This window comes from Prunus dulcis, chromosome 1, assembly GCF_902201215.1.
Source record: "Prunus dulcis chromosome 1, ALMONDv2, whole genome shotgun sequence".
NCBI lineage: Eukaryota > Viridiplantae > Streptophyta > Magnoliopsida > Rosales > Rosaceae > Prunus > Prunus dulcis.
This window is the reverse complement of record NC_047650.1, coordinates 40,048,785-40,069,495: the sequence shown is the minus strand read 5'-3', so window position 1 is coordinate 40,069,495 and position 20,711 is coordinate 40,048,785. Positions and strand designations below refer to the sequence as shown.

General features: G+C 36.4%; 4 protein-coding genes across 5 annotated transcripts; 1 reads left to right on the top strand and 3 right to left on the bottom strand.

The window, feature by feature from the left end:
* Nucleotides 1–1,345: 1,345 nt before the first annotated feature.
* LOC117616498 (cytochrome P450 CYP749A22-like) lies at nucleotides 1,346–3,675 on the bottom strand. Its single transcript, XM_034345834.1, has 5 exons — nucleotides 3,228–3,675; nucleotides 2,785–3,008; nucleotides 2,466–2,698; nucleotides 1,984–2,362; nucleotides 1,346–1,884 (listed from the first exon to the last, which is right to left on the bottom strand). The coding sequence occupies exons 1-5, from the start codon at nucleotides 3,517–3,519 to the stop codon at nucleotides 1,456–1,458; spliced, it is 1,557 nt and encodes a 518-aa protein (XP_034201725.1). The 5' UTR covers nucleotides 3,520–3,675; the 3' UTR covers nucleotides 1,346–1,455.
* Nucleotides 3,676–4,961: 1,286 nt separating this feature from the next.
* Nucleotides 4,962–6,140, top strand: LOC117615871 (B3 domain-containing protein At5g24050-like). The gene has a single exon (XM_034345037.1). It carries the CDS (start codon nucleotides 5,061–5,063, stop codon nucleotides 6,051–6,053), a length of 993 nt encoding a protein of 330 aa, XP_034200928.1. The 5' UTR covers nucleotides 4,962–5,060; the 3' UTR covers nucleotides 6,054–6,140.
* A 386-nt stretch (nucleotides 6,141–6,526) lies between these two features.
* LOC117615467 (GATA transcription factor 24-like) lies at nucleotides 6,527–12,120 on the bottom strand. Of its 2 annotated transcripts, XM_034344547.1 has the most exons (10): nucleotides 11,445–12,120; nucleotides 10,581–10,667; nucleotides 10,363–10,496; nucleotides 8,706–8,816; nucleotides 8,465–8,579; nucleotides 8,199–8,258; nucleotides 7,892–7,957; nucleotides 7,735–7,806; nucleotides 7,238–7,312; nucleotides 6,527–7,024 (listed from the first exon to the last, which is right to left on the bottom strand). In XM_034344547.1, the coding sequence occupies exons 1-10, from the start codon at nucleotides 11,721–11,723 to the stop codon at nucleotides 6,959–6,961; spliced, it is 1,065 nt and encodes a 354-aa protein (XP_034200438.1). In that variant the 5' UTR covers nucleotides 11,724–12,120; the 3' UTR covers nucleotides 6,527–6,958. The 2 variants fall into 2 exon arrangements, with proteins under 2 accessions (XP_034200438.1, XP_034200439.1); XM_034344548.1 differs by lacking the exon at nucleotides 7,238–7,312 and having other exon boundaries at nucleotides 11,445–12,040.
* A 3,785-nt stretch (nucleotides 12,121–15,905) lies between these two features.
* Nucleotides 15,906–19,521, bottom strand: LOC117619919 (GATA transcription factor 25). The gene is made up of 8 exons (XM_034349988.1): nucleotides 19,510–19,521; nucleotides 18,864–19,229; nucleotides 18,476–18,559; nucleotides 18,259–18,392; nucleotides 17,286–17,393; nucleotides 16,952–17,057; nucleotides 16,282–16,341; nucleotides 15,906–16,162 (listed from the first exon to the last, which is right to left on the bottom strand). Exons 1-8 carry the CDS (start codon nucleotides 19,519–19,521, stop codon nucleotides 16,055–16,057), a joined length of 978 nt encoding a protein of 325 aa, XP_034205879.1. The 3' UTR covers nucleotides 15,906–16,054.
* Nucleotides 19,522–20,711: the final 1,190 nt, after the last annotated feature.

Below are 20,711 nucleotides of genomic sequence, written 5' to 3'. Positions count from 1 at the left end.
TTCCTTTCTGTACTGATTTCCTTTCTTCCATAAAATTCAGTTTCTTATAGGCTATAACAAAGGAACTGATAGCCACTTTATCTTACATTTTACTAGACTGTGTATTAAACTTGTGGTCCCTATGGGCTATTTCCGCAGCTGCCTTCTCTGTTCGAATTCATAAACCTTTCGAAGATTTAGGATCTATTGTTTTTGTGGTAATTCAACTTCATTTCTTACATAGTAGAATCCCCAATTAAGAGTTTAGGAAAGTTTGTAGTTGGTTATAAAACAGTGGTTGAATTATGTTTTTCTTTGAAGTCATGCAGATTCCTGGATCTCTTTTTCAATTCTTTTCCGGATCACAGAGGATTTATTTTAGATGCTTTTGTTAGTTGTATGTTCAGGAAAGATAGCTATGACCATATCCTTACTAGCATTTCCACAAGCATGGATTGCATGTTTGGCAGCCGCGATGTTTTCCAGATTATCTTTATAGCAGTTAGTGATGGTTGCACGGTTACATTTAAGTCAGATTTTGAGTTTATATTAGAATGGATACAGAGATTTTATTTTATTTTAATCTTATTTTCTTCGACCTGATTCCTTGTTGCAGGAATAAAAATTACAAAACCTAAAAGAAACAATTGTCAGTAGTCCAACCCGAGAGCTGGGAAGAGACTGTGGCAGGATCAGTTGCTACATGACTTGTCTTACGGAGTATTATACTAGGCCACTTGGTTCTATTGAACACGATGAGTCCTCGAAGAATAAATTGAAAGAACCCAGAGCTATCAAATCTGGCAGGTCTTCCCATGAAGAGAAGGTGGCAATGTCACAAGAAGAGAAGAAATCCAGGCCTTGGAAGATGATGGAGTTCCACAATATCAAGATGCAAACACATCATTGGAAAAGGAGTCTATGATCTCATGTTGCGTTTACGTGCTATCTATGTCGATTTAGTTCAGTTTCATCATCTCATATTGCACCAATTTACTTTTTGAAGTCAAATTCTTATATCATTTTTTTTTCACAGGTTGAGCTATGTGTTAATTATGAAGGATTAAGAGATGGATAGTGAGGGAGCATGGTTGGAGTTGTATTTTTCCAATTCTTCTCTAAAACTTGTTTAAGGAGGCGGTTTAGGGAGCTCATTGCGGATGCTTTTATCAGGCAGCACAAAAAAAAAAAAAATTCCTTTCAAGGTTTGTGGACTCCTTCCCTACGTGCATAAATACAGAGCTATGAAAGGATTTTGTAGTTGAAGTGATTAAGAGCGATCCAAAATCCTATTTTCGAATCTCCTTCCCTTAATATCGTTTGTATAAAAAAGAAAAAAAATACTAAACTATTATTGGAGCCATTATTGTCAATTTCTCTCAAATACTTTCTCAAATACTTTATTGAAGTACCAATAACAGTACTCTACGTACATAAATAAAACTCACAAACCCATATCCACGTGGTCTACACAGTTCAGAGCGGGTGTAGCGTTACTCGAACACCATGTTGTGGCCTAAGTGTAAGAAATTGAAACGGGGAGTGGACGTAGGCCGGAGAGAGGGTGAATGAGTGGTTCTGTAGAATCATTGACAGAGCAATCTTTGCTTCAATGGTTACAAAATGGAAGCCCACACAAGTTCGAGGTCCCATTCCAAAGGGAAGGAATGCGACCATGTTATCCTTGGTAGCTTTAGCAACCCCTTCTGAGAATCTCTCTGGTTTGAAAAGGTGCACGTCTTCTCCCCAAAATTTAGGATCAAGGTGAAATGCTAGGTTTGGGAGTAGCAGTTCAACATTAGCAGGGACTATGAGATTTCCCAGTCTAACTTCCCTCTCAGTTTTCCTTTCCAAGGAAACAATAGGAGAGTATAATCTCAGGGACTCATTGATAATCATACTCATCTGCATTGCATGCATCAAAGTTAAAATTAGACAATAAATAATCAGCATGCATTTCAAACTTACGATAACCAAATAATTGAATTGATTTTTCTTATTTACTGTTTTGAGTTTGGCAATGCCATCAGGGTTTGGAGTTTGTTTGCCAAATAGTTGTAGGACCTCCTTTCTTGCTTCCTCTTGCCAATCTCTATGGAGGGCCAGAAGAAAGACAGTCCAAGCAAGCAAACTGGTAGTGGTTTCTTGTCCAGCCAAGTAGAAAGTCTTGCACTCGTCGACCAAATTGTCCACTGAAATCCTCTGCTTCTCATTGGTATCATGGCGAGCCTCTAAAAGCAATCCAAGAAAATCACTCCCAAAGCCGTCTTCTTCTCCAGCCATTGCCTTCTTTTCTCTTTTCTTAATAAGCTCCATTACGCTGTTGCGTATTCCTTTCTCAAGCTCCGCTGATTCGATCTCATCTCTGGTTTTAAAGATCTTACTGCAACATTGAAAATGAAAGAACATTGGTGTGATCAATAGTTGTTTGCTGCAAAGCTTAGAAGGAAACTTAGTTTTATGCATAACAAGGCTGAGTTACGTACCTGATACCTGGAAACCTAATTTTGTGAGTATTTTTGAATGTCAAGAAGGCTAACTTCATCAACATTTCAAAAATGTTCTCGCCTTCTAAGTAGCTGCTGCCAAAGGCTGTTCTGGAAATCACTTCTGAAGTGAAAAACCTGAACTCGTCGTAAACTTCAATCTCTCTGCCTTGATGGTTTTTCAACCTCTCAAGCATTGTCTCGCCACTGGCTATCATTGCTGGGATCATACTCTGATGAACAAAATCGGAAAATTCTACTTTAAATTTGTTATGCTCGAAGAAAGAATCACCAATAATATATAACGTTAGGAACTCACTTTTAACCTCTCTCCATGGAAGGCATGGTTGGCCAGCTTTTTCATCTTGGACCATTTTTCACCTGAGGATCTTGTGAGGCCATCTCCTAATAGCTTCTTCACATATCCTATTGTCTCTGCTTTTTGAACAGCCCCATCATTGTTGTTCAGTATGTCTTTGCATATTGCAGCTTCTGTAATGACAAGCTGAGGTTTGGAGCCATGCCATTGAAGATAATTCTTCCCTGTTTCCAAAGTGTAGCAAGTTTGTTGATACAGAAGCAATTTCAAAATACAAAAATAATTGCACCAAACAAACAGCAATATGAGATACAAATATTGACCAAGTTTGAAACGAATCATCCTGTCAATCATGAACAGACTTGAGGTTTGACAATTGATCTTTGGTTGTTTATCAAACAATTACAGTAGTTGAAGATGCATGAAGGGAAGGGTTTCTTTACCATATAACTTGGTCCACAAGTGAATGTGAGGTTGAACTTGAGGAAAGCTGTCATGTAATAAGCTCATGGGCCTGCTCATTGCTTCCCTTTTCATGTTGGAGATTTCTATGGTGTTTCCATGGATAAGTCTGTAAGAAGGGCCTTTGATCCCCTGCAGAGCCATCAGCTTCCGTATGCGACTCGGTTTCCACCATAGCTTTTCAAACATCTTGATCATAGCCGACAACAGCAGCAACGTTACACAAACAATGCTTGAGACAAGGATCATTTTTCCTAATTCTTCTCTCTTCATCTCCTTCTCCTCTCAACCTACCTAGTCAGTTTCTCAGTTTTCTTCCTCTCCTGTTTCTCTTTAACAAGCTTCTTGCTCGTCTTTGTTGATGATAAGTATTACTTGGTTTGGGAAAACAAACGAAAATGAATATGAAAATGATTACTTCCAATTTATGCAAGATTCGTCTATTTAGAGTTAAAATTACAAGTTGTAGGGTAATCAATGGGAGAATAAAACGTCTAAAACAGCTGTAAGCCTGCCCTGTATAGTTATATTATATAGCCTTTGGGTCACTGAAAACAACGGCTCCTGATCAACCGTCATCGGATGACTTCAACGTCTTCTACGTAGGAAGGGCCCACCTCCAGGGTGTAAGAATCTCAGTTGAATTGAATCCCACTCGTCTTCGTGTAAGAGCGTCACAGAAGCTCATCATGCATATCGGTTAACGGTTAACGGTTAGGAGAACTTGATTTAAAAAATTACTTATTACCTTCTTTTCTCCATTTTCAGCTTTTCGAAGGATTGATGTATTTATATAATACGGATTTAAATAATATATAAATTAGTACATATATGAACTTATCAATCTCAAGCGCGCATGAGATTAAAATGTCTCTTGCATACACATGAGTGCGCACAAAAACAAATTAGTCAAAATAATGTCACGACACAATCACAAATCTTTCTCACTTTCATTAGGTCGTCAATAAGGAAAAAACCTATTAAGAATAGTCGTGCTGTTTTATTCATCCGATCGTTCCTATTTTAAAATGAAAATATGCTTAATATCCTAGCTCTTTATCTAAACTTTTCTTTTTCCCACTTTGTGTGCGACCCTTGACATGTATAATATATCGTAGCATTAGGAAGTCAACCATTGTTGGAGAACCAGTTAACCACACCCACCATAATGTCCACATGCATTGACCGTACGTTATGTGCCCACACAAAATTGACCGTAATAATTATAAATAAATAAAAAGGTAAAAATTGTAGCATTGTCGATTTTAAAATTTTATTTAATTTTCCTACAATCTTTTTTTTTTAATCAAATTAAAAAGAAAAAAAAAGAAGGCCAAACCACTTGCGTCATTTTTCTAAAATTTTGAAGGCATTAAAAGTAAAGAAAATAAATAAAACGTGGAATACATGTGAGAGAAGAAGCGTTCGGAAACAGAGCAAGAGCAGAAAAGCAACTTATAGTTAGGATCCTAATAAGATTTGAATCGCTTTGCCAGTTGGTTTAATTCCTTGGCCTTCAAGGATAATAACACCACCACCACAAAGGATTTGGAAACACACTCTCTCTCTCCGACGTGAATCCTCTTCATATAAGGAAACCCCCACTTGTATATCTCATCATAATTTGGAAACCCAGTTCAATTCACAGCAAACTCTCTCTCGCTCTCTTCAATTCGGAAGTTGAGTGATCTCTCTGTCACTCAACATTTTGGAAACCCACTTGTTTTTCTGATCATTCTGTCAGTCTAAGCAGTAAAGTTCGTTTCTTTTCTAAGTTTAATTTGTTTGTGTGTGGGTTTGTTTCAACGGGAGTGATGGGCAAAATGAAGGTTATTGATTCTGGGGTTGATGAGTTTCCTTCAAATTCTCTGAATCTTGAGTCTTATGAAGTTGAAGTGAAACATTGGGAGGAAGATGTTGAGAAAAGGGCATCAGCGTCTTCATCATCTCTGTCTTCCTTGGAGCTATTGGCTGATGTAGCAATCCAACAATCAATGGAGTTGCTTTTGGACGAAAAGACCGTTGTTGAAGAGTTGATCAACTTCTTTGCTCGAAAGGGAAGGGAACAAAGGGTTTTGGCAGGCAAGCTAGAGTTTGAGTTGAATGACATTTTCATTCCAAAGAAGAAAAGGAGTAGACTTGGCCCTCTTTCTCTTAAAAGGAAGGGGGAATATTCTGATGATCATAATTGTTTTGGGAGTGACAACCTTCTCCAAAACAACAACAACAACAACAATCTGAACCAGAAAAAGAAGAAGCAGAAAAGGGTTCATGTTCAAACTGAAGAATTGGAGCCAAAACCAGAGTTGCCTCAAGAACTAAAACGCATTATTAGTGGAATTGGTGGAGATGTGAAACTTGTAATCCAGAAGAAGATATGTGCGTCTGATATGTCTGCAAATAATGCTCGATTTTCGATACCAGGGATTAAGGGCAAAAGCACAGACTTTCTTAAGGAAAAGGAGCAGAGTGATTTGGATATTCGTGACAGCGACAAGAAGAAGCGGCTGATTGGTATCCCTGTTTTGATGCTCAACCCATATGATCTGAGCTTCGATTCTTTACGCCTGAAGAAATGGCAAATGGGAGGCAACCATGTGTACAATCTGGTTTCGGGATGGAGAAAGGTTGCCAACGCAAATAAACTCGAGGAAGATGAGATGGTGCAGCTTTGGTCATTCCGCCTCAACCATGACTCTCAGCTTTGCTTTGTGCTTGTCAAAGTTAATAGCACCACCACCACAAAGGAGGAAGCTCACCAACATATTGGATCAATTTCTTGTCCCAACAATACCCAACTCTCTTAGTACATAACATATACATATACACATAAATATAAAGTGCTCTTTTGTTTCTATTTAGGGATTCTTTCGGTTTCGTGTTTTGGAAACCAACTTCATAGGAATTACACTTTAGATCAATATTCTTTTATGATGATGGAGGGTTGAATTGTATTTTTTTAAATCTTTTCAATGGAATCAAATGAATTTTTTATGTGCTCTTCTCTCTTCCCACACTATTTTATCTCTCTGTGCATTTATAGGTAGCTTATGCTTCATATTGGACTGCTGGTTGACACTTTTTACCACTTCCTCCGGCTCAAAAGTGCGTGTTGGAATCTTTCTTTTAAGAGAGTGGTAGGGAAATTCTTAGAGTTACTAAACCCTTTGACTTGCAATATTCTCAGAAGCATTTTGAGATAAATTTGTTTCCTATTCAAAGTCATTAACATCCACTTGGTCTAATTGTCATCTGAAAGTTGAAGAAAAGGCGCTGAGAATGCAAAGTCAATTGGCTGACTCTACCATTCATCAGTTTGGGGTTTAATTCTATCTGATGATACATCAACATTATGATTTATGACTTACAAATGAAGGGCAGCATTTCAATAAAATGCAATCAGAACAGACCTAAATAAATTACATAAATTAGAATACGCTGAACACTCTCAACCATATCTCCTAACAACTCTTGTACAGAAGATAAAAATAACTTATATAAACATCACGTCATCTATCGTCATCCGAAAGTAGCAATGTGCCTCCATTCACGAGAGCATTGCAACCGGAAGGTCCTGGTTCTTTGCAGAGATTAAAGTTCCTAAATGTCTGTACTTTTATACATTCAAAAACTTTGACCCGTATGTTGCACAATGACATGAACTAAACCATCCACACTTCCTGGCATCAATTGGCTAACAAATCATCACCTTCTAATCAAAATTAGTAGGGACGTCTAATTCTGTATCCGAAGGATTAGTGAGCTCAATCAGAGGTTCCTGCGGATACCAAAACTTCGACATAAGTTATTGTATATCAAAGAGGCCTCATTTATTAATGGGGATCAAAACACACATAAGGGTATGCTTTTAAATTTCATTGGACCATAGCTCTTTGCTTGATTATTAGCACAGACCGGAATCTATCCATTATAATAACTAGTTATATAAAGAGCACTCTGCACAATTATTTGGCCCATATACATATCATACCTGCTCATCATTGGCTGAGGAAACAATCCCCATCGGCAAACTGTTTGTAAGATCTTCAGCGGTTTCATGCAAATCCTACGGCATGTAACAACAAAAACTAAATACATATTTTACAGGTTGATCTGATTAAATATAAAAAAGAAGATTTATGCTGTGAATTTGTCAAAATGTGGTCTGCGGTTAGCCACCCGTGTTCATCAACATAAGACCAGATGCTCTATTGACTTCTATTACTAATGAACTTTACTTATAAATGTTATAAAACGATGCTAGTTTGCACAACATACAATTTGGTAGTTAACTAGTACTGCGTTTGTATTTTGGATCATCTCACAATCTCAATCCTAGGTCCCCCAACTAATAAGTGTACTTTGGGTCTGATAAAAACAGTTAAAACTTGTCCAAGGAAAAACACTTAGATCAGCATGTTTGATGTTACATAACAAACAATATAAAAATAAGTATAGCAGAGCTAGCACCATAAATGCAAAACATACTTGTTCATCCAGGTTGACAGAAGCATCATTGGATCTTTCAATAACTGTTTTAGAAGAACCTTCAAGTGTTCCCTGTGCACACCATAATTATTAGGTACATAAAACGAACACAGAACTTCGCATAGGAGGTAATAGTAACAGGGGAGAAAAATTATACATGCTCATCCTGGTTTCCAGAAAATTCTCCTTCAACAAGTAAAGGCTTCACTTCGATTGGTGTTCCCTGTAAATATCATTTTTGTCATTATGTAGATCGATCATGCCAATGGTAGCAACAGGAAAACAGCAAAACACAAATACTTGAGGACTAAAGTGTAAAAAGGCTAGATTTTTTAATTAAAAAATTCTCAGCTAACTTACAACATAAGGGAGAAGTATATAAATAATGATTAACCACTTAAAAATGGATTCAACTTCTATATTGAAGAAATATGCATATTCTCTATGTCAAATGTTGCACATACAGGTTCTATATGGTCCATGGTAAGGTTCCTTCCTCCCTTGCTGAGATCTCTCAGTGTTCCCTGCACAATCAATAAACTGGTGAAGGAAAATGAAAGGTTACTTGAGGAGACAGTAACAGGCATCTGTGACCATAGCAATAAGGACGAGAGAGAGAGAGAGAGAGAGAGAGAGAGAGAGAGAGAGAGAGAGAGAGAGATTGACAAGTTGGCATATCAGAAAATTAATACTTTTACAGAGTTAAAAAAAAAAAACAGAATAAACCAACCTTATTCGCCCACATAAGACCACATGCATTACATAAGGTTCTTGGGCCAGCAGGTCCACGGCGCATTGCAGGAGTATTATTTTCACTAACTCCACAATGTTGACATCGCCGTAAGCTGAAAATGCAGCAGAAACAGGTAAAAGCGTTGAACACGACAACATCGTCAACAGGAAAACTTCAATAAGAACTACAAATCATCAACTGCGGAAATCAGTAGAACCAGAATTAGCTTGGAACTCACACAGTTTCTGGTCGAGAAGTGCCATCTTGAAGGCCACTTTGTGCCGAATCCCAACCAGAATCACCTGAATTTTGTTTTAATGATGCAAACTGTCCATTTTTACGAAGCATCCTATCATAATGATAACAATGACAAAAAGAATGACACATCATTAACACAATAGGACCATTGAAGATGCAAACAACAATATTGTAGATTTTTTAACATCTGCATCAATAATGAATCTCCCTATCTTCCCATTTTTCATGTTAATGCACACAAATTGAATCCATAGCTCACATAGAAACCAGCACAGAAGACCATTTATTAAGAAAGTATTTAAGCATTCGGAAAAAAAAAATTACCAATAAAATGGATGAGATGGACGATAGTTGATTTCTTCCTTAAAATTTTCAATATGAAGAATGCCCTAACTTTTTAGAGACATTATAAATAAAGAAAAATAAACAATACAAAACACACATAATGCACAGTTTCATCAAATAAAAAAGATGGCTCTCATCCACACTTGAAGAGACATTATTTATCCAAGACAACACAGCTGAAAATTCTGAGAGATCTCTAGCACTCAAATTCCTAAAAAAAAAAAAAAAATACAGATCCCATAAAGTGCCTCAAGAATTGAATGGCTCTCATCCAGAGTCTAATATCCCTGCTATTAGACTGGACTTTTTACTTACTCCTAAGGATTGAGCACCGCCAAAAGTTTTTCTCTAGTACGAATCACAACTTACACCTCAACCAGCCACCTCCCAGGTAGTCTGGGTGGAAATTGATTTAACATAAGCTTGTCAGTTGAATGGGTGAGAGTGATTTCATTGCAGATCTTCCAGTGATACTTTGAAGCTTTGGTGGGAGGAGAGTCCAGTTCAGGGTTAGGATTAGGAAAGTTCAATATTCTTTCAAAAACTGGAACAGAGAAACTTGGCAATGTGCGGGCGATTAAGAGTGCCAAATTGAATGTCATAAGTTGTGACTAAATCCTCCTTTTCTAGAATTTTACATGCTTTTTCTAGAGGCATTGGATGCATGTTCCGAGTCTATGACAATGTGGCAAATAGAGATAAAGAAAAAACCAAACAGCTTTTGGTATCTAATTCCTATTTCTAACTTCTGCCCTGCTCCAAATAAAATCTAACTTACAACCAAAAATAGACGTATAGAAATTACAGATGTTGATTTCTGTTTTTTGTTTCGTAAATAAACTTCAAAACTACTACATGTGTAAACCAAAAGGTAAGTCTATACTCATTGACTCAAACCCAATATTCATAATTACATAGGCAGTCTATTTTTCGGTAAATAGATAGCCATTCTGTTCTGGAACATACAAAAATTCTTTCAAATACAGAGTTAACAGCTCAGAAACCATCTCAAAGTAGACAGAACACAAAGGGAAAATGTTATAAGGCAAAGATATACATATCAAACTTTCAAGTACCTAAAGTCAAGAGCAAACTGCATTCAGAATGTAATAACAGTTGGTGACTGAAACAAAATGTATAAGGTGCTATAATTTACTAGGTCTTACAAACATAAATTCTGACCTATAATTACACAATACTGATTCTCTTGTCAAATCCAAATCCCCCAATCCCCCTCCCATCCAGAGAAAAAACAAAAAAGGAATGAAGGAAGGGTCATAAATTTGTCTTACCTCTGTGCAACCTCTTTACGGACTGTGTACCTAATTTTCTTGTCAAAGCATCTCTCCTTCCGTTTTTCACGAAACCGAACCAGCGAAGCTATTCTTCGTGAAAGATTTGAACGTTTTGGGGTGTCAGCCACACCCTAGAGATTGTGGAAAGCAACACGTGAACATAAGCACAGAAGATGCATTGAAATTGGTCTCATTAATGTCAACATATGCATTACCCGTGTATTCTGATCGTAAGACACTTCAACTGTAGGCACACCAGTTGGTATATCACGTCCTCCCAATAGCAATAGTACTGCTTGCACCTGTTATATAGAATCCAAAGTCTGAGCCTTCTTTTAAACTAAGCATAATGCAAACCAGCAAAGACATGTTATAGTAAATTTAGTAAACAGATGTAAAGGCCAACTTTGAGAAAACAGAAACAGATAAAGATTGGCTTGGCTTCAACTAGTTAAAGGGATTATCATAATCCAATAGTTAGTTATAATGAAGCAAGTGACGGAAAGAAAGTTCATAAAAACCTAATTAAAATTTTAATTTGAAAAGATGTCTTATTGCAGACCTACAATTCAAACTATAATGTCCTGCCAATAATTATTGTCCCCATATTGCTTCACATATTCGAACATCATACAATATACTTTTACTCTTCTTCCAAAGGATGAGTTTAAACGCCAAGTCACAATGGAATCCAGGAGTAGATAAATAAACTTATATATTTATTTTCAATTAATAAACTTATATATTTAATCTCAAAGAAAATATTAATAAGTGGACGAACTGAATCATAATCAAATGAAATTTTATCATAAACAACAATACTTCAAGTCCCTTCATTTTCAATTTTTCGTTGGACAGCAAATAGTTTGCAGTAAACGCCCATATTTCAGAACCCCATATCAACTCTTTGCAATTACAAGGACAAATACAAAACCCAGTGACTTAAAGCTCGCAAAAGATAATATAGTACAGAAGCACAGTACAGCCGCACAGGCATAAAATGAATATTTAGGAAGAAGAAAAAAAGGTTCTTATTACAATAAATATACTTTTTTTTTAAAAAGGAGAGAGAGAGAGACCTTCTCAGGTGTAACAGCAGGGAAGACATAGACCTCGCCTTCAAAAGACAGAGTGAGCTCACTAGTCCTGGACGCCATAACCACACCTCCTCCTCCTCCTCCTCCTCCTCCTCCACGCTCCGCAACGCTGACCGAATTCACATGAACCTCTTCCATGTCCTCCATACCATCATCACCACCATCTTCGTACTCAGCCCCATCGTCTTCGATCGGTATCGGACCTCTCCCGTGCTCCTCGAATGGTCGCGCTTGCAGTGGCTGCGGATTCACGGCCGCCATCAAATACTTCCTCCACACCAAATCCCCAGCCTCACCACCACCACCTTCTCCCAATTCAAACCCTAACCCCGTTCCACCGGACAACCAATCATCGTCTCCGTCGCAACGAAACCAGTACAATTTCAATACCAAACCCTAACCCTAAAACCCTGCAACTATAAGCTCCAGCTGGAATTTCTGAGCTCGAGGAAGAAGAAGAAGAAGAAGCTTCGAAAATCAACGCTAAAAAAATTGAAGGTTGCCCAAAAATAGCCAAGATTTTCACAGAGCTTGGCGCTGTGTTTCCTTAGAGAGCCGCAAATGGGTAATAAAATGATTTCCCCAAAAACAAATAAGTCAAAAAGCGAAAATCATTTTCTTTTCAATTATAATGTAGGGGGATGATTCAGTGCTACGTGGGAGCAAGCTATGAGGTTTCGCGGGGTTTTGTGGACGGTTGCGATTGATGGGATGTTGATGGGGTGCGGGGCCCACGTCTCACATGCGTGTTGTTTCTGGTGGGTGTGGGTGAGAGGGTGATGAGTGATGTAACCGTGGGTGGGGCCCATTTGCACTGGATGGGTTATGGGTAATGTAATCCAACGGCTGGTGGTAGTAATTGCAGGCGTGGGGTGAGAGATTATTGTTTGTGGTGATTGGGTTTGGAAAGTGGTCTGGAATTTTGGTGAAATTACTAAATTGGGACTGTGTTTTTTGTCTATTTATGGAATGGACCAGAGAGTCATAAGATAGAGGACTATATGGGGATTTTGGGTCCAGGTTGGCATTTATAAGTGCCGTCATGGCTATTTGATCTAAAATTGGATAATGTTGTACTTGCAATTATGATTGTACACAAACTTTTGGGAAATTTTGGATTTTCTTATCTTTTTTTCTTTTGGGAACGCCAACCCCTTTTCTTTTACCCTTGAGCAAAGCAAAAGATTTTCTCCCTTTTTATTTATTTATTATGTAATGTTTTGAATATATATATATATATATATATATATATTTTTTTTTAAGAGGAGGGATATTCGAATTGGGACATTTTCCAATATTGTGGAAGAGAAATACCATTAAATTAACAATTAATTGGTTCTATGATCAGTGGCGTATCCATTATTCAAAAGTCAAGTAGGCGAAGCTTACATTAAAAACTCAACGGTACAAGTGAATTTCATTAATATACATAAAAAGATACACCTAGCTAGATATTGGTGATATAATAAGCCTTACCCTTAAATATGCATCTCTATACATATTGGCGAAACAAAGTTTTCATGTATGTGGGGGCTCTCACAAAATATAAACAATAAAAATTCAATTTCTCACAAGACATACAAAAACATTTTTAAAAAAATTCATATTATCTATTCATTACAATCATAATTATACTCAACGAGTTTTCATATTTTGAAATCATAAAATAAAATTAAAATTCACTAACACAAGTTCACAATTGCAATAAAGGGACATACAATTATGTACTAAGCAATAAAATTTATAAGGAATAGATAAATACATACTTAGAGTTGAATAGCAATTTAGCAAATATCTCTAAAAGCCCAATAAAATCAATAGAAAGAATAAATCAAAATTTCACAAACTAAAAAAATATAGGTAGAGAGAAAACAAGAGAAAGATTAACAAACTGTAATTTATGTCAAAAGGTCATACATAATAATAATAGGTATAAACCTTGGGGGTTATGTTTTTCTTCCCCACTTGTTTAGTCTAGGAGCCACATGATTGTACTTTTGAAGTGGGGTGTAAATCATATATCTTAATAATAGAGTAGGCGGCAGTGTACTTCTGAAGTGGGTCCCACATGATTTTATATGGGTATTATTTATTTGGGAAAAATTGGAGTAGGCGGCAGCCTACTTTGCCCTTGGCATATGACCGTCACTGTCTATAATGTCACGGTGTGTTGTATGATAATCGAAATCATTCATTTATGAGGTCATCCTTTAAAGACTATTCATGCAAAATAAAAATAGAAAACTTAAAATCGTTTAGCTATTTTAATTAATAGTGTGATAATTTAGTATTTAATCAAAACAATGAGATTGTATGTTTATTTGGAAATTGTTAGAAGACTAAACGACTCTGGATTCAAGTGCTCTTTTTCTTTTTCTTTTTTGTTGCAAATATGATCTTTAAGACGAACAAGAAGAGGAGGGGGAGGGTGTAGAAGGTAGTTCTGTTCATCAAACTACATTATAGGATGAGAAGCAGATTTGAGAAGGCAAAAAATAGAAATGCACAAATTGGAAGGTAGCTAACATTTCCTTCTTCTTTTTTTATGGCGTTTTTCACACTTCCATTTATTCATTTGCACTCATCCCATAGTTATGCTTTCATTCTGCTTTGATTGATTCAACTATCAAAGCATAGAAATAAAATGAGATCCATGCTCTCCATATTATGGGCTTAATTTTATGATTTGTACGATCCATGCTTTTGTGTCGTGTTTAACACAACCCGTCAATAATCCTATTTGGACAGTATTGTGCTCCATTTAAACGAATTGGACTTATACAATGTTGCTAGCCCTATTTGACACCTCTACTTCACACCTCCACAAAATGCTCTCACCACTTGAACTCATTTTTTTATACAAAATACATGCATTTTCAAGAAACCACTCATTCCCCTGTCAAAACAAAATACCCAACTTCCTTAAAATCAACACTTGAGTCAAACATTCAAACCATCGTCAACGAGTTGTTGTTATCATCCCACCTCACCCCCACCCTCATCCTCTCCCTTGACCATTGTTTTACTTTATATATTTTTTATATAATGATTTTGATGAGGAGGAAGCTAGTTCTTGCCCTCTAACATTCAAACCCATTATGTTTGTATTTGGTATGGAAATTTTTTACCGAACGAACATCTTTTTTGTAATTTACTTTTGAAAAAAAAATTCAAACCCATTATATTTTTTATAGTGCCATATATGTCCACTATTGTAGAAGAACTACTTTATTGAGTCAACATGGGACTCAAAACCTCATCCAAATCAATCAAAACAATTAAGGTAGGCACCCAAGTCAGGTCAAGTCAACAAATGATTATAATAGAGAGAGACAAGCATTCCCAAGAATCAAGATTGATTGTCGGGTCAAGCTCAGTCAGGTCGGCACTCAAAAAAAGGCCTAGTGGTGTCATAGAGTAAGAGTTGCAGTACCATTTTTCCCTTTTTCCTATTACTTTTCTCCACAAAGAAAGTAAGAGATCATTATAAATCATTGACGCTAGATCTATTTGTAGTTTTAAGTGGATAACATTTACTCGTGTATTTGAAACCTGAATTCGATTTTCCCTAGTTCAATATTTTGCTCCTGTCAGAAAAATAAGAAAACAATAAACTTAGATGCCACATTTTGCCGATTGCCTTTTCAAGAACTAACAATTACTTAGATTTTAATCTCTCTCTTGTAAAGGGCTTGTGGCTAAAGCGGTTAAGAACATTCAGCTCTGTACCTAAACTTCTAGATTTGATTTCTCTCTCTCAATATCGCTTGTATAAAAATAGAAAAAAGAAATCTCCCCTAAGACTAACTGGTCAAGTAAGATTTGAAGGCTGTGTCAAATGGGCTGGAAATTGGATGCGTTGCAACAAACTTTAAAAATTTATTTCTAACGAAAATTATGTTATCTGCAGTTCAACCACAGTTGTTTCTCTAAGCCGATGCAGTTTAACGTTCAACCTTGTGATATACGTAGAGCTTAATGCAAGTTTCAATACGAAACATACCACACTCAATAAATCGTTGGGATGAAAATCCGAAAATTCAACAAGAACATATTATCTATTTGCATATTCAACAAATTACTCAGCTTGAATATTAGATGTCCATCCAACATCGTATATCAAAGGGGTGAAACAATTTTTTAACAAAAGGGCCAATAATTCCACATAAAAAAAGGCCAATAATCAAGAGCATGACTCTTTTTCAATCATTTTTCTGGCATAAAAATAGCAATATTTAGCTCAATTACCTGATTTAATACAATTGTTCAACTCTCAAGCGTATTGCCTTTGAGACACTCATGTAGGCTATCAAAATGAAAAAGATAATGCATAATTTGAAAGATCATATGGTAAAATGTTTAAGATTTTTTTATATCCTCTCGAGCTAGTGTCAAGCACAGTGGTACCAAAACTAAACCCCAAAAAAAGCAACAAAAAAAAAAGAAGAAGGAATAAATAGCTGGCTTCTTGTATTGATCAAGGTACTATTATAGCTGTACATTAAGATTAGACAATCAAAACGAAAATTACGAGAGAACCTACTTGAATGATGCCACTGCCAGGGACAAGTTTGGCCTTTTAATGAAACAACCTACTGTTCAGCAACTAAAGCTGAGCTATCACCATTAGAGAAGGGAACAAGACTGTTGTGTGCATCGATGGCAGTTACGCTGTTCAAATCTTTAGTATCAGCTTCACCCTGTTTAGAATACATAAAAAGAAGGGCACAAAATTTACATGGTGGTGAAAATGAAAATACCATTTTGAACACAACAATATCAACCCAATGAATAGATGTAGTCAGATATGTGAACACACCTGCTCAGCTGGAGTCACAGAATGATCTTGGGTTCTCTTGGAAAGCTCCCTCAAAGTCCCCTGCAAAATTTTGATGTCAATTGTGAGAAATATGATATCTCCACTACCACTACAGATATACAACAATGCCTGTAGAGTATTCAACTGAAAACGGAGTCTAGTGAATTCAAAGTGGAGCAAACTTTCAAATCTTAAACTTGGGAGATAAAACGTAAAGTAAAGTTGCTTCTCAAAAAACAAAAACAAAAAGTAATGTTGAATTTATACCTCTGAGAATTTACAGTGGTATAATTTTTTTTTTTTTCATGTCACCTATCCCAAAAACAGACATTTTTAAAATTTGAACCATATTCAGAAATTTTAAGAACAAAATTAAGACATTTCCATGCAAAACTCCTTTTTAACAGACAACAGCATGACACCCATGGTCTACAGCCTTAGATGAAGAATATAATGGAGTCTTTTTTCAGAAATTCAACCCTTCAGACCTCTAAACAATGCAGCAATTCATGAGAGCACAAACGAAATCAAAGATTAAACATGATATTAATTTTGTTCGAGTAGATGGGTGGCGGGAGGAGGGTAAAAGATCCATAAAGGAGGAATGACATACAAAATATCTTTACAATAAAAGAAAAGAAGTGATAAATTCATCGTTAAAGACACTGACCCTGTTTGCCCAAAAAAGCCCACAAGCATTGCAAAGAGACCTTGGACCAGATGGCCCACGCCGCATCATTGGTGTGGACTTTGAGCTTATTCCACAATGCTTGCAGCTGGACAGGCAGAACATACAAATCACAAAAGATGCAAGGATAGTTATTAGTTATTCACAGGTAAAGCGCAAAAGGTAAAAGTATGATAAGATAAAATATGATACGGCTTCAAAAAGAGGAAATGAATATAAAGAGTACAAAGAAAAAATAAAATGAAATCTCATCTATCAAAATATTAATATATTTATTTCTTAGGAGCACAAAACTCTATAATATTGATAAACTCACGAAGTTTCTGCATGGCTATCATCCTGCCCTGACTCCTGGCCATTACCCCAGCTATAATCTCCATCTGACTTTTTTGAAGAAGAAAATTGCCCCTTGTTACGCTGCATCCTGATGTAGATAGAAATACATAAATCAAGCATGGAAAGTGAAAACAAACCAAAGTGGTAGAGCTAGAACAATGATAAGCAACAAAAGAACAAAACAATAGAAGGCAGTATGCTCATTATATCATGCTTTCTTCCTTGGAGCCATTGAGTACATAAACATATCAAAGACGCATGAAGACTCCAATACAGGTGATGTAGTTTTAGTGTATATTTTTATAAATTAGACAACATGTAATCTGAGAACTGAATATGTTACACACAAGTCATGCTAAACTAAGTCTTAACCCCAAATGCTTTGGCTTGGCTTCATGACATCACTTTGAGATTTAAAGAAAGCATGGACACCAAAAGGACATCTATGTTCAGGTGACTAGGAGTTTCTTTGAACATGACCTTTACATACCAGCACTAGCCTAGAAAAACTTGACTAAATAATAAACTCCCGCCTCTTTCCAGAGAAATTATTAACATAACTATAACCTACTAAGTTTTCATGCATTACGTTTGATCAAAATCCCCAAACAAGTGTTTTGCAAATATAAATGTTAAATTTTCAGATGCCAAATTAAACTTGTAACATAAAATCATACAATGTACTAAATCCAAAAAACTAGCCATGCCAAATATTGCAAGGCCATTAGTCAGTTATTAAAACACTTTGAAACGAAATGATTGGTTTCCCCAACTTGAGGTACTACGAACTGAAAAAGAATTTCTATTTTCCCAACCCTGGGGTTGTGCAGGCACATGCAACTTCTCTTGTTTACTCCAATAAGCTCATATATTATACCAAATAAATTCAAGCAGAAGCATATTACATAGATTACACCACCGAGTGCAATTTCTTCTTTTAAAAAGAAACAAACCTGAGTGCAACTTCTTGGCGGACACTATATCTGACTTTTTTATCAAAGCATCGCTCTTTTCTCTTTTGACGAAACCTACTTAATGACGCTGCTCTGTGAGGCTGACTACATCGTATGGGAAAATCTTCTGTACCCTACAAATTATGAAAATACAAGAAACACATAATCAATAATAAATTTAAATATGCTGTTAAAAATTTTCGGTCTAAGGAGATACCCTCTGATTCTGAGATACCAACTCCGCACCTTGAGGGCCGGAAGATAATTCGCTGCCCCCCAACAGTAATAGCACTGCTTGAACCTTCAAACGCCAATGCACAAAGATTTAGTAACCAAAGTATTCAAATGAATCAAAGCCAAACCCCAGCCCTTATTTGGTTGCCAAGAGACTTTACAAGACGCAAGAAATTTAATTCCAACCAGTGAAGCAAAAGTTTCAGTTTAATTCTAACCAGTTCCATAAATACTCAAAACATTTCAAAATTAAAAAACTTCATTGCCATCAGCCGCCCACATTTGCTCAGAAACCGAACAGAAACAATATCACAAGCTCTAAAAAACCATAAATCACAACAAACAAACAAAATCACCAATCAAGTTCGAACCTTCTCAGGCGTAACAGCGTCAAAAACAAAGACCTGGCCACGAAACGAGAGCGTGAGCTGACTGGAGCCGTCGTACGGCTGAGCACGCATTTCGGAGCTACCGACGTCGTAGACGGGGTCGGAGCTTACATCCTCGACGACGGCGACGACGCCGCCGTCCTCGAGCGTATGGGGTTCGTAGTGAATGTGGGCGTTGTCAATGGAGTCGACGCCGGGGCCGGCGGCATCGTCGTCGCCACCGGCGGGGATCGGGTTGGGCATGGTCATGGGCTCGGAGTGTCCGTACATTGGAAGAGGTTCACGAATCGGATCGATGGTCTCTGAAGCATTACAGAGAGGAGCCAAACACTGAGTGAAACCGAAACCCTAACCCTAAACCCAAAATCAAATCGAAGGCTGTTCAGAAAAGAATTGGGGTTTTGGAAAACCAAAAAAGAAAAGTAGAAGGCGAGTCAGGTGTGAGTTTTGTTGTATTTGTTCTCTTTTGTTTTGTAAATTTATGATTTTATTAATTAATTATTTTATTTTTATTTTGACAGAGAGAGAGAGAGCAGACACCAGAGTGAAGGACAGCTCATGGCACAACGAGTATGGCCCGTAAGTATGGGCACAACGACAAGTGACCCTGTTTCGTGTCAATAATTACGAGAAACGCCATTGTTTTCAACTACAACAAACTATATTAGGAGAGGGGATTCTAACATGGTACTTTTTTTTGGGGTCAAATCTAACATGGTAGATGGTACTTGAGAAGCGTTGAATAATTGCTTTTGATCAATTGCTTTGCATCATCACAAAACCTTTTTTTTTTTTTTTTTTTTTTTTTTTGTGGGTGTTGAAGTTAGGAAACGAAAGGAGGAATTTCTTACACATACTATCAAGGTGTCGTAGAGTTCGAATTTAAGATCACTTACATCATCACGATACTTCAAATACAAAAATAAATACTTTTGATCCCTTAAACAGAGAACCTTTCCATCATTAAAAAAAAAAAAAAAAAGTTTTGGCCTTTGGTGTGGTTAGATAACTACCGGAATCTCAAAATAATAACAATAATAATTCACGGTTTCTAATTTTTTCCAGTTTTTTATTTTTTATTTTTTATTTTTTATTTTTTTTCAGTTTAGACAGAACAGAATATGTGATTTTTTTTGGGTCATTGACAACCTAGTAAGGCCCTAGACAGTTTTTTTTCGTTGGGGTTAACGATACATTTCATAAAGCCCAAAGGGCCTTAAAGGCGGAAAGGGGAAAACAGGATTACAAAGAAAGCAACGAAGCCCAGCAGAAACAGGTTCTTTCTTATTAGAGGACGACTAAGTTGTTTTTTTTTTTTTTTTTTCTCTTTGGTTACTAACTTGTCTTAGACAGGTTGATGGTGTGTTTACTATAAGGAATTGGAATTCTACATATGGAGTATTCCAATATTTACTTCACATCAATGAATTAAAAAGTAAGTGAGACTCACACAAAATTAGGATTTGAATTTCTAATTTTGGAGGAATTCAATTTTTGGGTGGGAGGTGGATTAGGAATTCATCTTTTTTATCAATTATATACTCGCACAATAATAAAAATTCCAAATTTTCCAAGGACGTTTTAGTAATTAGTACAACTTCTACTCTAATTTCATATGATTTAGTACACAACTTCAATAGGAATCTGAAATCTAATTCTCCTTAATTCAACTTATTTTCAATTCAATTCATTCTAATTCAATTACGGATAGTAAGCATGCGAAAGTTGTTCTAAAACAAAAAAACAAAACAAAAACACATTGAAAGTAAACGTCAACCCCTTTACAAAATACTAGATAAATCAACAAACAAAAAGTAGTTCAGTCACCAT

Bases quoted from the DNA above. Each gene is read 5' to 3' on its own strand.
- LOC117615467 (XM_034344547.1), bottom strand. From the start codon at position 11,723: ATGGCGGCCGTGAATCCGCAGCCACTGCAAGCGCGACCATTCGAGGAG. The intron at 10,497-10,580 runs GTAATGCATATG...CACAATCTCTAG, and splicing joins CTTACGATCAGAATACACGG to GGTGTGGCTGACACCCCAAA. The intron at 8,580-8,705 runs GTGAGTTCCAAG...CTGCATTTTCAG, and splicing joins ACTTCTCGACCAGAAACTGT to CTTACGGCGATGTCAACATT.
- LOC117616498 (XM_034345834.1), bottom strand. From the start codon at position 3,519: ATGAAGAGAGAAGAATTAGGAAAAATGATCCTTGTCTCAAGCATTGTT. The intron at 3,009-3,227 runs GTAAAGAAACCC...CTTTGGAAACAG, and splicing joins CTTGTGGACCAAGTTATATG to GGAAGAATTATCTTCAATGG. The intron at 2,699-2,784 runs GTGAGTTCCTAA...TTTGTTCATCAG, and splicing joins TCCATGGAGAGAGGTTAAAA to AGTATGATCCCAGCAATGAT.
- LOC117619919 (XM_034349988.1), bottom strand. The intron at 17,394-18,258 runs GTTTGTTTCTTT...TATCTACATCAG, and splicing joins CGCCAAGAAGTTGCACTCAG to GATGCAGCGTAACAAGGGGC. The intron at 16,342-16,951 runs GTCAGTGTCTTT...AAAATTTTGCAG, and splicing joins GGCTTTTTTGGGCAAACAGG to GGGACTTTGAGGGAGCTTTC.
- LOC117615871 (XM_034345037.1), top strand. From the start codon at position 5,061: ATGGGCAAAATGAAGGTTATTGATTCTGGGGTTGATGAGTTTCCTTCA.